The sequence below is a fragment of the Microtus pennsylvanicus genome, chromosome 2 (genome assembly GCF_037038515.1).
Source record: "Microtus pennsylvanicus isolate mMicPen1 chromosome 2, mMicPen1.hap1, whole genome shotgun sequence".
Taxonomy (NCBI): Eukaryota; Metazoa; Chordata; class Mammalia; order Rodentia; family Cricetidae; genus Microtus; species Microtus pennsylvanicus.
The window spans coordinates 136,640,854-136,656,829 of record NC_134580.1 but is presented as its reverse complement, the minus strand read 5'-3'; the positions used below and the strand labels follow the sequence as shown (position 1 = coordinate 136,656,829).

General features: G+C 45.7%; 1 protein-coding gene across 13 annotated transcripts in view; it reads left to right on the top strand.

Annotated features, from left to right (window-relative positions):
- The window catches only part of Ptprt (protein tyrosine phosphatase receptor type T), a 1,058,455-nt gene that overhangs the window by 1,018,192 nt on the left and 24,287 nt on the right, over positions 1-15,976 (top strand). For all 13 annotated transcript variants that reach the window (XM_075962946.1, XM_075962941.1, XM_075962945.1 and 10 more), the window contains 6 exons: positions 662-778; positions 1,999-2,153; positions 6,103-6,238; positions 8,113-8,262; positions 10,119-10,292; positions 14,032-14,163. In XM_075962946.1, coding sequence (XP_075819061.1) covers positions 662-778; positions 1,999-2,153; positions 6,103-6,238; positions 8,113-8,262; positions 10,119-10,292; positions 14,032-14,163 — 864 coding nt within the window. The remainder of the gene's footprint in view (positions 1-661; positions 779-1,998; positions 2,154-6,102; positions 6,239-8,112; positions 8,263-10,118; positions 10,293-14,031; positions 14,164-15,976) is intronic.

Here is a 15,976-nt window from a genome sequence, read left to right as displayed (position 1 = left end):
TTTTGCTATTTTAAAGGGGGAAAACCATGATTTCTTTTGCTCTCTGTGGAACTTAGAGTCAAACGTGGGGACTGCTTGCTGGTAGCATAGGTACCCACTGCTAGGGCAGAGAGCGGTGGCACATCTTCCCTTTGAGCTCAGGACTGTCTGTCTCTTCCCCAGCAAAGAGCCTTTCTCCTTCTACTCCCCAGTGACCGCCACTTTATAAAAACCCTCTCCTCAACCCTTCTGCTTCTACCTCCTCGCTGGTACTTCTCATCCTTGCTCAGAAAATAATGCTCAGCATCCCTGTGCTGACACAGTAGGAAATGACCACGTCACCATCTCCAGTACTATTATTCATCGGCTACGTGGGCATGATACGCCTCCCGTCTTACCTAGCTCTTTCTCATGGCTTAGGGTAGCAATGCACTAGAAAACCACCAGGAGCTGTAAGTGAAGAAACCTCTGTCATTTGTAATGGCCCCAGTGACTCTGGCAGTGAGTTAGGCCCAGTGTCGTTTGCTGATCCCTGACCACTGAGTGCCCCATGGGCTGAAATGCCTCCAAAGTCACCCTTGGGTTTATATGGATGGGAAAACCAAAGGAGTTGACTTCCCGTGTTTGGCACTGTTTATGCATTCTCTTCCCTATCCTTTCCCTGTCTCTCACTTGGCCACAGGTAAAGTGTGTGCGATACTGGCCAGATGACACAGAGGTCTATGGAGACATTAAAGTCACCCTAATTGAAACAGAGCCCCTGGCAGAATATGTCATCCGCACCTTCACAGTCCAGAAGGTAAGTTTCCCTTTCTGTGAGTACTCCCTCTTCCAAGTCAGTTGATGGGGCTACTCATCCAGACAGTGGAGACCAAGGGTCTGGTTCGTACCCTGCCACACATTTGACATGATAAACAGAATGGTAATCAGAGTTGATATGGTCATGTAGTGGATTCATCAATTAGCGAGAGAAACAGACTTCAACAGACAATACAGTAGACTAAGGGATATATTGTGATAAGAGCCATAAGGGACCAGAGGATGGAGAGAGGACCTACAGAAGCACCATTACATAGCCCTAAAACTGAAGTGGCTTGTAGAAAATTGGGGGCTGAAAAGGCTCCAGTCAAGGAAAGCATGGGAGGAATAACATCCTTGGCCAAGTGTCAAGAACATAGCGTGGTGGGCAAAAAGAAGCCAGCATTTTCCAGGCTGGGAATCTAGTCTGGGCCCCATTTCAACCATGGGCAATCTGGTTCTCTGGTGGGTATCTGTCCCTGTCTGAAGGTGTCAGAACATCACAGCTTGAGAGAGGGTGTTTTGTTACTGACACCTAGTGGGTGGAGGCCAGTAGTGCTGCTAGAGAATCCACAACACACAGGATAAAGTCAAAAGAGTGACTGGAACATCACCAATACTTAATATAAATGCCAGCTTTTATTTTCACTACTGCATTCCCAGGCCTCAGTCAAGGAGGCCTCTTCTAAGAAGCCTTCCCAGGTTTCTCCTCCCCTCTAATCTTGTTAGATAATTCCTTTGTACACTCTGGTCAGATGATCGACATAGGAGTCTCCCTCTTCCTCACCCAGTGGAGCCATGAGCTATTCCAGGGGCAGGAGCTGTGGCTTAAATTATCCCTTCCTAGTGCCTAGCACATGTCCAGGAAAAGATGGCCCTGGGTGAGTATCACTTAACTTGAGATGAACAATAAAGTTGATGTTTCATAGCACCAGCTAAGAATTGCTCTGAATGTCTGCAAGACATGCAAGCAAAGTTCTCATATACATAAAAATAAATAAGTTAATTAACGTTTAAAAGGTTCTTCAAAAAATGACTGGTTTCACATTTCCAGAAGTAACTGAGCTCTTGTGAGCTAACACCCATTAACCCAGCGAGGGCCTCCTTTCCCCATGCAGCAGAGAGGACCATTCCTCAGTACAACAGCCCCTACTCCCCCATGGAGCTCAGGGGGTACATGAGGGCATCAGGTGGAGGAACAGAGTCCCTTTCTCTCCTCAGAAAGGCTACCATGAGATCCGGGAGCTTCGCCTCTTCCACTTCACCAGCTGGCCTGACCACGGTGTTCCCTGCTATGCCACAGGCCTTCTGGGCTTCGTCCGCCAGGTCAAGTTCCTCAACCCCCCAGAAGCCGGCCCCATAGTGGTCCACTGCAGGTGAGTCAGTCCTCCATTCCCATTCTGCAATCAGCTGTACCTCCGGATTTGTTCTCCATACTGTCCCATGGCTTTTGTTTCTTCCTTTAAGATTCCTCCTCCTATAAACCAGAGCCCAGCCACCTTCTGAGAAGACCTGGGTCCCTAGTGGCAGTAGGGGTTATGTTACCATTATGAATGCTGTCCCAGAGACACAGTTGGACTCGGCAGCACCTGCCATGCCTGCTATGTAGATCTGGCCAAATTATTTCACTTCCCACCCAAGCTTGAGAATTGAACAGTACCCTCTTACCATTCCCATTTTACAGATGGGGAAACTAAGGCACGGACATGAGAAAGAGGTGGGAAATGTCAAGGCTGGGACAGTTGACATGTTCTCTGGGGCTTCCTAGCAGCAACCTGACATGGGATATCTTGGTATAAGCATGCATCTCTTCACTTCCACTATTTTTAAAATCAATTGCTGGCCTGCAGGGTCCCTAATAGAGAGCAAGTGGTCAGCATCAGCTTTCCCTTATTACAGAGACGGGAAATTTTCAGCTTTGACCTAGAAAGTCACATTGAACATAAGTGGCATTGAATCCTCCTAAATGGAGATGAAGTATTGTGTCAAGGGCGTTTAGAATTGGAGGAAGGTAGATGTCCAGACCTGAAGGCCAAAGAGTCTGTATTCCCCTCCTTCCTACGCCCCTCTATTTCAGTATGTCCTTGGGCTCAGCATGTCTTCTTCTACCTTGAATGCTCAGGCCGTCTCATCCTTCCTGACAATGTCTGTGTCCGCCAAGAAGTCAGGGAAGACACTATGCATGTCTCAGACCCAGCCCCTCCCTGTGTGAAAATCTCCCACACAGCATCCCTTTGTGTTCTCCACAGTAGTGGAGACACATCCACATTTCAAAGGTAGAAACCTCTGCACTGTCTGGATGTTTGGCATGGATTTTCTGCTTTGCCCTTCATCGTAAGCACAGAGGAAAAGGTGCATTTGTGTTGAAGCCCGATATCCCCAACTGCAGGCGGAGTTCAGGAGGAAGAGAGGAAAGGAGATGATGGCAAATATTCACCAGACCCTCTGCCACGTGCAGTACTGTGTGTGATGGCCTGTGCCTGCATTTCTATAACAAGACACTGTAAAGCATCTAAGCAGAGTGGTACCTACTCCTGGAGCTGTTATGGTTTGGCTAATGCACACTAAGTGTCTGAAAGAATTCTAAACATAATAAGCCCTTAAATCCACCACTCTTGCTGCCTCTTAAGGTCATCCAGCACCCCAGGTGGGGTTAACAAATTCTTTCAGACAGGAAATGTGTCTTGCTCATCTTCCTATGCCTACTCTTAATCTTGGCATCCAAGGTATCATGGATGCTCTGTAAATATTTGTGGATGACAAGTAGCCAGGCACAAAACTGAGCAATTTACATGCATTATACTTCTAAAATATAATTTAATGCAATTTACATATATTGTACTATTAATACTAAGAGGTATACGGCCACTTTTATTTTATGAATGAGAACAGTGAAACCCATAGAGATGAAGTCATTTGCCCAAGGTCACACAGCTAGTCAGTAACAGAGCCAATATTTAATCTCAGGGATCTCAAATATCATGTGTCTAACTACTGTCTTATTCTAGGAAAAAAATACACACACACACGCACACACACACATACACATATACATACACATGAATACACACACATACCCACAAAAATACATACACATATATACACACATACACACACATACACATACACATTTATATACACATATACATACACATGAATACACACACATATCCACACAAATACATACACATATATGCACACATACACATTTATACACACATACACATATACATACACATGAATACACACACATACCCACAAAAATACATACACATATATACACACATACACACACATACACATACACATTTATATACACATATACATACACATGAATACACACACATATCCACACAAATACATACACATATATGCACACATACACATTTATACACACATACACATATACATACACATGAATACACACATACACATATACATACACATAAATACACAAACATACCCACACAAATATATACACATATATACACACACATACACGTACACATTTATACACACATACACATATACATACACATGAATACACAAACATACACATATACATACACATGAATACACAAACATACCCACACAAATGCATACACATATATACACACATACACATTTATACACACTACATACTCATGAATACACACACACAGCTGAGACTTTTCAAAAACTCTTCTAGGAGGCACGAACTGAGACTCACAAACACCAGACACCTTACTCTCTCATACTGTAGACCTTACTTTCGGATACACTAGCCTAGATTGAAAACTAGTGATGCTGCTTCATTCCCATGTGATATGTTGAAGATGCGGCTTGGGGAACAGATGAGTGTGTGTGTGTGTGTGTGTGTGTGCGCGCGCGCGCGTGTGTACACACGCGTTTTAATAGACCTCTTCCCAGGCTCCTGAACCCATTCTATTGAGTCCCTTTTAAATGGGTCTGGAGTGCACTGGGGACAGGTATTTTGAGGCATGAGTAAGGCAAGCTCCACTCAGTTCAAGCCATGGTGATTTATCAGTGAAGACTGCTCCCAAGGGTTTGGTTTCCAGATCACTAATGTGCGGGTCCCTGCTGGCCTAGGCTTCTTGGACCTATCAGCCAGTGATGCTTTTGTATCTTATTCCATCCATTTCCTTGCATTTCCTTTGATTTCTGCGTTGTTCAACAAAGACATTTGTTTCCAAGGGGTAAGTAAAGGGTGAAACCACTGCCAATGTGGACTTCCTTGACTCTCTGCCCTCCTTTCCATTCCAAAACTGTGCACAGTGCAGGCCAGTGTTTTATGATTCAGCCCTATTGTTTGATAACCCAGAGTTGATCTGGGGAGATCTGGCTGTGCTCCAGAGGTTCTTGTGAAATCCTCTTGCCATTCTCTGTCTGATCCTATTAAAGCATGTCAGTAATCAGAAGCTGATCATATGTCAGAGAACCTGGTGCCTGATGAGGATCTTGAGACTGTCAGCTACTCTAGTTTGACGATGTGCCTGGCTCATGTCCCTGAGGACGTCAGCACAAATGGGTCAAGGGCAAGGCCTTGAATAGGGGACGCCAGATCAGCTCTCTGCCTTGGACACAGCTTGGGCTCTCTGATCTCTGCTCTCTCACTCATGTCTTCTCTATAACCTCTGCCCTCTTCTTAGTTCTGTCTACCAACCCATTTGCTGACATGAAAAAGGGCACATGAAAGAAGAGGAGAGAAAGGGAAAAGACATATTTACCAGGAAGGTTCTAGTATGCCAGGCATTAATAAGTGTTTTACACTGTACCACCTGGACTATATCCATTAGATGCGGAGCCTACAGGCACACCTACTATGAAATCTTGCATTACATGTTATAAATCTTATTAAGAAAGGTAGTAGAAATTCTAGACTGCCTGGGGGAACACTCGGCTCTCCCATTTGCCGGCTCTATGACGTCAGGCTCTAAGCTCTCTGTGCCTCAGCTTCTCACCTATGAAATAGGGTAAGACATGTCTCTATCCCCTCATAGGGAAGTCCATAGACATATTGGTAAAGCACAACAATTAATTAATTGTTAGCACTTAATTAATTGTAAGCATTTGCTAAGTAAGTACAATAAAGTAAATCCCCCAAAACAACCACAGTGGTAAACATTACTCTCCCATTTAATAAAGAAAATTGTGATCACTTGTTCAGCATAGCTGAGGAATTTGGAGGTTCCAATCCTTCCCTCTGACTTCTACAATACACAGTCTTTCACCAAGGCTTTCAAGACAGGGTTAGATGGTAGGGGCCTTGTCACCCTATTTCATCCCATCTTTAGATCCCTAACACACAGCAAACTTCTCTTCCAGTGCTGGAGCCGGGAGGACTGGCTGCTTCATTGCCATTGACACCATGCTCGACATGGCTGAGAATGAAGGGGTGGTGGACATCTTCAACTGCGTGCGTGAGCTGCGGGCACAGAGGGTCAACCTGGTGCAAACAGAGGTTAGTCCTAGGGCACCCAGTCAGCTAGTTTACTGATAGCTTGGCCAAAGAGAAGCGTGGTAGGACAGAGGCTCAGTAGTGGAGAAGTCATACAAAAAGGATGTACCTTCACAAGTATTAGTACAGAATGAATACATAGCTTGCTCTGGTGAGATGTCCCAGCCAATCCTGAGAGTCTATGGTGCACGAACTTTGGGTAGCAATAACTGGTGAATCCTCTATCTCTGCAGTCATCCAAGTAAGACTGAATGGCAGTTGTCAGGTATAGTAGTCTAGCCTTTGGTGCAGGGATGGAGAGGAAGAGGGAGTACTGGTACTGATGGAATGCCTGCTCTGTGCCAAGCACCCAGTCATTCCTTGATGGAAATAGCTTCATCAACAAAGTACACTTCTTTAAGGTTTATTTATTTTATTTTATGTGTCTGAGTGTTTTGCCTTTATGTATGTTAGTGCACCACATGAGTGCCTGATGCTCACAGAGGTCCAAAGACCCTGTTGGAACTCCTAGAGCTGGAGTGACCATAGTTATGAGCCACCATGTAGGTGCTGGGAACCAAACCCTGGTCCTCACTAAGAGCAGCAAGTCCTCTTTACTACTGAGCCATCTCTCCAGCCCAAAGTTCCTGAGAACTTTGACTTGACCTAGGGGCTATGGATTGCTAGAGAGGCATATACAACCCTTAACCTCGAGGAAAGGCAGATGCCCAGGTTCCTTTCTGTCTAGCTAGAGAGCCCAGTCTCTGAGGATAATGTAAGTTGGGCTGTCTGAACTGTTGTCACCTACAGTGAGCCAAGAAATGCACATTATTGTGTCTAGGATCCTTCCCCTACTCTTCACATACCATGGTATGTCTCCTTCTCACAGCTCCACTCTATCCGTGGGAAGGACATCAAGAAATTATATCCTAAGTCTTCATATGGATGAAGACCAAGTGGTTTGTCCTGAACCACTCTCTCTTGTTAATCAGGTTTTCTCTCTATCCCACTCCTGAATGCCTTGGGTTGTTGTTCGTGCATTGGGTTCACCTTTTGGTTCTAGTAAAAACTGTGGATGTCCTAGCAGATCTAGAAGCCGTGGGAGCTGCACTCGTATCAGCCCTGATATCCATGGTACAGCAGTTCCTGCAATGCTCATCGAAAGCTTCATCACACTGGCCTCTGCTACAGGCTCTGAGAAGCTCACAGGCTAATTCCCAGGCCTATAACACTAGAGCCAAGATGACTGCACTATCTGTGCTTAAGGCCATGCCTGTAGAGGACAGTTAGAGTAGGCAGAGTCAGACACATGACCCTCACTGTCGGGCATGGAGACATACTTAAATATAAATATATCAAGATAAGTTCAAATAAAACACTTTATTTAAAAGGGTCAAATTTTTGTTGAATGGTGCGCAACAAATACTTCTAAAGACCCACAATTAACAATAAACTTATGTTCAGTAGATTTAAAGGCATTCTGGTGGTTGAGTGGGAAGTGGGATGGGAAGGAAGTGAGAGAACACTAAATCCGCTCCAGGAAGTAGGAAGAAAGTCCTCCCCAAAGAAAAGCAGGTTTTCTGCAGCAAGCAGCTTCTGGATGAAAGCTGGGAACATGAGCAGAACCTCCAGGGCGTCTGCAGTGACACATGCTCGAGTTTCTCATTCTTATCAGTGGCTCAGCTGTTCCATCTTATACAAGGGCAAAAACGCTCCATAGCTCAATCACCGTGAAACACGGTGACTTAGACCTTTGGGTTACAGGATATAAAACTAAGGATTCTGCAGAATAAATCATGTCCTTTTCTCATTGCTACAAGATTCATTCGATGTGGACAAAATGCTCGCAAACAGCGGTCCTCACCTGGAGCGCTCTTCCCCTCCTCTTGACCTTGCAGGAGCAGTATGTGTTCGTGCATGACGCCATCCTGGAAGCATGCCTCTGCGGCAATACCGCCATCCCTGTGTGTGAGTTCCGCTCTCTCTACTACAACATCAGCAGGCTGGACCCCCAGACTAACTCCAGCCAGATCAAAGATGAGTTTCAGGTATGGGCAAAGCCAAGGTCCAGGGACTTAGCTGCTCTGGGATGTCCTAACAATGTTCCATCGTCTGGATGACTTATATGGCAGGCATTTGCTTGTCATGCTTCTGGAAGCAGTGAAGCCCAAAAGCAGCCAGCAAATCTAGTATCTGGGGAGGGCTCGGACATCAATGTAGTTTGTGAGTGGCTGCATCCTTAGAGTTTCATATGGTGGAAAGCGGAGAAGCAAACATGCAAACACTTGTGTGTCTTTCCATAGGGACACTGATCCCATTCATGAAGACTCCACACTGATGATGCAATTACTTCCTACAGCCCCCACCCCCTCCTCATCTGCCCCATTGGGAGCTGGTATAGTAGCATCTGTGTGGGGGGAAATGTATGCATTTAATCTATAGCAATGACCCAAGCAACTTAATTCACATTGTGGGCCTTTCTTGATGAGATTGATGGGTGTGTGTGTGTGCTTTCAAGCCTAAAGTGCCCAGCAGCTGTGGAGAGCTTTTCATACCATCAGATTGCACAGTCATTAGCAACTATTAGCCAATCACTCAATGACGGCTGACACTTGTTTTTGTGCTGTGATTATGCTATTGAACTGAGGTCTTGGTTAATTCTTGTTGATGTTGTGGAATGGACAGAAGTTTACGCACTGATGTTGGTGTGAATTTCAAGCTTCTTCTTTGACTCTGGAGAGACTGTACCCACCCCCACCCCGCCCCAGTGTTCTCTCCACAAATTCTTTAAACCCATCATCTGGCCTTGGGTGCTTGTTGGAAATGAAGATTCTTGGGTCCCACCCAAACCTACTGAATTAGAACGTGCGATTTAACAGGATCTCAGGGGCATTTATTTATGTGCAAGATAAGCTTTTAACCATCTTACAGCATGGCTCAGATATGGCAGATGCACACGTTGGAATCCGGATGGTCAAAACTAAAGCTCTGATCTGAGAGGCCCAGATATAAATGACTGAGCAGAGAACTAAAGACCTGAACATGGATCACCAATAAATGCTAGAATTCAGACCTTTATCCATGGCCAAAACCTGAGTAATGGAGCTGTAAGAACTGGGCAGGAAGAAACAAGCAAATCCCAGGCTCAAAGTTTTCCAGTCAGGCTAATATTTTAGGAATCATTTAAACAAATAATCTTTGTTGTCTCAGAGACAGCATGCCAAGTGACAGAGAGAGGAAAGGCACAGAACCCTGGTCATTGCACACAGGACCTTCTATTGGCTGGAGCAGCCGTGGTCCCTCACTGGGTGAGAACTTGCTCTACAGAGCACAAGCCTTATAATTTTGTAGACCTACTAATTTGCCCCACAAGGACCCTTGCCCACCCTGAGGAGAGCATCCTAGCATCCATCCATCCTCCTACAACTGAGACACTTCCATCGCTGAGAAAAGTGCCAGAAAAATCACTTCCTTCTTGCCTTGGCACTTCAAGTGGTGTTAAACATTCATTAGAGATTCTCAACGCCATTCCCTGCCATATGCCCTTCTGGCTGGCCCTCCTTTAATGCTGTGCTAGCTCAGCTGAACAACAGTTCGAATGGTTGGCAGGTGTTGTCAGCCCATGTCTTAGCCCGTGTATGGGCATGCTGCACCTGCAGCCTTGGCATCTTGAAGGTGTCGCAAAGCTCCTGGAAAAGTCTCTTAGCACAAAAGTCCTGTGCCTATATGCAGGACATAAAAGACTATCATGGTCATGGGAAATGCATGAGTGCAGGGAAAACAATGGCAGGGTCAAGCTTGGAGGGTAAAGACCGGCGAGTTAAGCTAAACTGGGATATCCGTCTCCTTTGCTCAGACACAGCCTCCTGTGTATTACTCCTCCACTCCTTTATATGCCCCACAGACACTCAACATTGTGACACCCCGAGTACGGCCTGAGGACTGCAGTATCGGACTCTTACCCCGGAACCATGATAAGAATCGGAGCATGGATGTCCTGCCTCTGGACCGCTGCCTGCCCTTCCTCATCTCAGTGGATGGAGAGTCCAGCAATTACATCAATGCAGCACTGATGGATGTAAGCTGAGCCCTGGCAGGAAGGCCCTGGCTGCCATTACAGAAAAGGCTTTTCCCCAAGGTGGAGATGGCTGAATTCCAGAACCTTGACCCTACTGGTCACCTTGTTTCTAACTGCTGGCCTTTGAAACCATTTCCCCCAATTCCCTCCTCAAGCCTCATGTCGAAACCCAAGTTCATTGTGTGCTTTTAGCTCTTTGACTTAAAGAAGGTGGAAAGAATAGATCAAACACTGAAGAAAAAAAAAAACCAAGCTCAAGTCGATAGTTCTGTCGTGCAAGATGCTGTGTCCCACAGAAATGGCTCAGCCAGAAGTTCAGGTCTAGCCACATTCCCCAGAGTTTGAGACCTCAGGAGATAAGATGTGGTGTATCCTCTTGGGATCCCTGCTGGAATTTAGTCCCTCAGATAATTCCTTTGTGAGGCAAAGAGGAAGATAGCACACAGTAGATGATCAGTAAATGGCTAGCGGGCAGTGATTGGACATATTAAAAGAATCAAGAAGAGAAACAGGCCATGGACCTTAAGGCATCAACTGCTGCTTCCTCAACAGCATGTCCAGTGTTCCCATTCCTCTGCCTCACACGTCTCCCTCCTGGGTCTTGGGGCATCTTTTAGCTGTTATCATTGCACCTTCAGGATACACAGATGCTTGCAGTGCTATGACCCACAGACTAAACTGTCTGTCTCATCCATGTTCCTTTCAGCAGGAGAGACTCAGTCAGACAGAGGAGGATTTGCTCAGGGTATCATAGAGAGCTGGAGCTAGACTTAGAGTTCCTAGCTCCCACCCTAGAAAAAAAGATACTATAGGGTCAGTACCCACTAAGGTGTAAAAAAACCTTCCCTGGCTTTGGCTCACAGGTGCTTATATTTTCCATGGAAGCCTGGCTGAGTGCAGAAGCAGGGAGCCTTTGTGTGGATCGTGTTAAGTAGCTGGAATTGCTGAAAGAGGAAGACTTCTGATATTAGCTTAGGGTCACCTTCTAAGATTTTTCTATTGCTCCTTTTCTGTCTGTCTGTCTGTCTCTCCCTTTTTATCTCTCTCTCTCTCCTCTCTCTCTCTCTCTCTCTCTCTCTCTCTCTCTCTCTCTGTGTGTGTGTGTGTGTGTGTGTGTGTGTGTGTGTGTGTGTGTGTGTGTGTGTGAAGACACGGTTCAGAGATAAACCCATACTTTCATGCTCCTCCTGCCATTATCCCCCATCACCCCAGCATCCTTTCTTACTGCTTTTTTCATCCAAGCAAGGATCAAGGAAGCTCTTGGACTCTACTTCATAGGTGAGATGCTGCCTGGAGTCAAATACCTTCTGCCAAGCTCTGGTTCTGATTGTATTCTCTTTGTCCACGGGGCATTTCTCTTGTGAGCCATCACTGAGGCCTTTGCTTTTCTTATATTAAAAAAAAATTCCTTATCTGTATTCCAGCCCAGTCTGTGCATTATCTGGTAACCATAGCAGCTTTGCCTCTAGCAGAAAAATATGAAGTCCTCTGGGTTAATTTTTAATGTTTCCCTTGGGAACGGATGATGTTATCCATGAAATGGATTGCTGGCTGATCCCTGAAACCCGGCAGGAGCACAGATCTTGAACATATTTTCAGATAAGACTTTGTCAGGCGTGCTGGCCTAATAGAGCATTTATCACAGAGACAGGGAAAGCAAAGAAAACTAACATTCGCTGCATGTCGGGCACCATGTTGGGCTCTGGACTTGCATTGTCTCTTTCTGCCCTGGAGTATTACTGTCCCAGTTTTTTGGAGATCTACTGAGGGTCAAAGGATCTCCATCACCTGTTCAAAGTCAACTGGCTTTGAAATGATGGCACCAAGGACCAGAACCATGTGACAACTGTCTTGAAAGTCTAATTTTATTTTATATTTTATGTATCTAATTTTATTTTATTTTATATTCTAATTTTATTTTATGTTTTATGTGTATGAATGTTTATATATCATGAGTGTGCCTGAACTGCAGAGACCAGAAAGAGGTTGTGTGTGCCTGGTGCCTGCAACTCCCTGGAATTGGAGCTATAGACAATTGTGAGCCTCCATGGGATGCTGGGATTGAACTCAGGTCCTCTGGTAGAGCAATCAGTGCTCTTAACTGCTGAGTCATCTCATTAGCCTTAGCTTGGATGTAGTTTTGAAAATTTGGAAATGGAAGAAAGGCCATGCTAACATGGTCTTTCAGCTTTGAGAGATGTAAAGGGTCTGTCCCCTGGTACCCTTTGTTAAATCATCTACTAGCCAATAGAAGGCCCCAGGAAACAGGAGTCCCTAATGTAGACATGACAAACATGTCTGCAAAGCCTTGCCATGCTATTTCCAAGGTCTCTGTCCCTCTTCTCTCCCCCACTTCTTTCTGACTTGTGACTCTAGTTAAGCAGCTCTGACTCCTCCTTGGAGAAGCTACCCAGAAAACATGTTGAAGCATCATCTGGTTCATTGGTTTCACCTGCTATTGATGAAGTAGAAACACCCCCCACAATCTTTCCAAATACTTCCTTCCCGAGGTGGTATGGCACATGGGGCCCAAGTGAAGCTTCCAGGCTTACACAGGGCATTTCCCCCTAGGCCTCAAGGTCTCTATCTGTAATACAGGGAAAAGTAAGGTCTGTCCAGTGCTGTGGTTCTGATTGTGTCTGTTGTGTTCCAACCACAATGCTAATGCTGAGGAGGAAAACCTAAGTCAAGAGTATCTCTACCTGCAGTGAACTTGCTTACTATTTTTTAAGGTTTATTATTATTATTGCTGGTGTAAGGTGTGTATGTGTGTGCAAGTGGCTGTGCACACATACGTGAGTGTGGTGCTTGTAGAGCCAAGAGGCGTCGGATCCCCTGGAATTGGAATTACACATCGTTGTGAGCTGTATGATGTATGTTCGGGTCTCTGGAATAGCAGCAGGTGCTCTTAACCATTGAGCCATCCCTCCAGTCTTAGTTGCCAAGATTTTCTCTTGGTTTTTTTTTTTGCTTGTTTTTTTTTCTTTGCTTGCAAATGGCGTCCATTCTACAACAGCCATCTCTTTAGATTTGAGCTGCATTTTCTAGGAAAAGAGTCTAAGCTTTGAAATCGTCTAATGATTCACTAATGCTTAGTACCCAATATTAAAAACATGAATGGCTAAATAATGTGTGAGTAGTGCTGGATGGATGAACGGATGGGTGAGTCATAATTTACAAGGGGCAAAACGGGGTTTGAACCTCAGGTCCACATGACTCTAACACCTGACTGCCTTCTACCACTTTGTTGGCTAAAGGGGACAATGCCACCTCTAGCCAGGCTAGCTCAGCTCTCAATTAAGGGCAGAAGTGATCCATGTAATCTGTGCCCCCTCTGGGGTCATTGGTCCCCTTCTCAGCATCATAAGGACCTAGAACTCATGGTATCCCTGCTCTCCCAAGAGGTGAATTGGTCAGCAGTACAGAAAACCTACATCCAGGATGTTTCGTTTCATATTGTGATGATGATTTGCTGAGCTGCAAGACATAAATAATTTATTTGGATAATCCCCATCCAAGTGACACTTTCCTAATGAAATGTCTTAGTTTGGAGGAGAATGTGTTCATTATGAGAAGGTCCCCTCTGCCGCCAGGGTACCGAGAGATAACAGAACAGGCAGGTGCTATGTGAAATCCATTTGGCAGGCTCAGGGCCTCTGGCAGCCATCCCGGCCTCATCATGATCAGAATATCACTGACGGGTATGTATTTGACTAAGCCTGTGTCATTCCTTTGTCAGAGTCACAAGCAACCTGCTGCCTTTGTGGTCACCCAGCACCCTCTCCCCAACACTGTGGCAGACTTCTGGAGACTGGTGTTCGATTATAATTGTTCCTCTGTGGTGATGCTGAATGAGATGGACACTGCTCAGGTAGGAGGGGGCATGGGGCTGCTGTTGGTGGGTCCCAGTGGGTCTTAATTAGTAGACTGGCAAGGAGACTCTATGATACCCCAATGATGGGCACTGTCAGACTGTGAATGCCAGGCACAACCATCCTGCTGCCTACAGAGGCAAGGAGTCTCCCACTGAATTCTTCACCACAGACTCCCATAAATTAGTCCCCTTGGCTATGGACTTTGACTAACTACAAGGACAGGACCCTGTTGTTCCTGCCTCCGACACTGGTTATAGTGTTACTCTAAATCATGAAGAGCTCAGAAAACCAAGATCCCACACAACACTAAGTGCCAGCCCCAGAGGCTCTTCACCATTTGGCCTCTGCTGGCAGAAGCTGGAGTCCGAACCTAGGAAGCTTTGCTCACTGACCACCCAGCTAAGCTTTGACTTCATGCCTTAGCCCCTCTGGGTCTTTGTGTGTCTACACTTCCCCACACCTAAGACATAGGACACTATCTTAGGACAGTCTCTGGAGACCACCATTATATGGCAAAACAGCTCTTCTAGGGTAGGTGAGATGAAGGTGGCCTTTCAGAGTTTTGCAGTTATCTTTTCAGGGCCTTGAAGGAAGCCCAAAGTCATTCAGTACACTCTTCTGTGAGTGCTGGCCTTGCACAGGCCTTGGGTGAGGATCATTTTTTTTCCAAACGGGGCTGAGCTATAGTCCCAGAGACAGTTGAGCGAGTTATTCCAGGCTTGTGTGGCTGTGCTGTAATAGAGGTCAGCAATGAAGTGCCAGGTTGACCTAAAGCAGGGAGCAATTCATTCTACCCAGAGGGTGGGGGAAGAATTCAAAGGGAAGGCGACTTGGACCTTGAAGGGGGCAGGGAAGATCTGGTCATACCAGGGATGGATGGCTGGGTAAAGGCAATCTACATGGAGGCGAGGCAGATGGACATATAGAGGCTTGTTTGTAGTCAGCTTTAGTTCCAGTGCTCTAGGGCTGTGTCCAGAGGGAAAGAGAGAAGTAAGGCTGGAAAAGACAGCAGGGCTCAGTCAGCAGGGAAGTTCCTTGTGCTGTGCTCAGGAGCCTGGGCCTTAGACTTTTAAAGCATTGATAGGATGGGATTGTTGGTTATAAGTGACAGGATCCTTTCTACCGATAAAATTTTTATACAAACCTAGTGAATGAAGGAGGAATACTCAAAATCTGGGCATATTAAAGCAGGAGATGAAGGCAAAACATACCGCTCACACTGGTCTTTCATCTGGCCTGAGAGCTCCTAGCTAGTCTGTCATCTGGATCTCTTTGCAGTATCCATGGGTTCCAAGATAATTAGGAAAACATTGCTATACATCAGGGGTTGTCCTAAGATTTCCAACTTGTGTTAGAAAATGGAGTCCAGGATCAGAGCACACAGACATGGGAATCAGAGACTAGAGAGAAAACGTGGCTTATATTCATCAATTGAAGAGGAGATCTGAGCAGAGAAAGTAGCCAGGTCAAAGCAGAACTTGGACTAGATGTGAAATCATTTCCAGTGTGACATCTGCACACTTCAGGGAGCAGTTGTATGTGGATGCGGATGAGAAGTAGTCATGGATGGTGGCAGGCAGGTAGCTTGTTTAGATGAGCAGATACCCAGGAAGCACATGGCCAAAATGGAAAGGCAGGAAGATGGGAGGGGTGAGTATGGACAAGAGCAGAGTAGAAGGGGACGAAAATGAGTGTGTGCTGGAATGTGTCCATGAGAGCTATCCAGAAGAGGTTCCCTTCATTCACACATCCCATATTCGGTGAGCATCTGCTACTGCTATTTGCTGGAAGCTATTCTAGGTTCTTGGA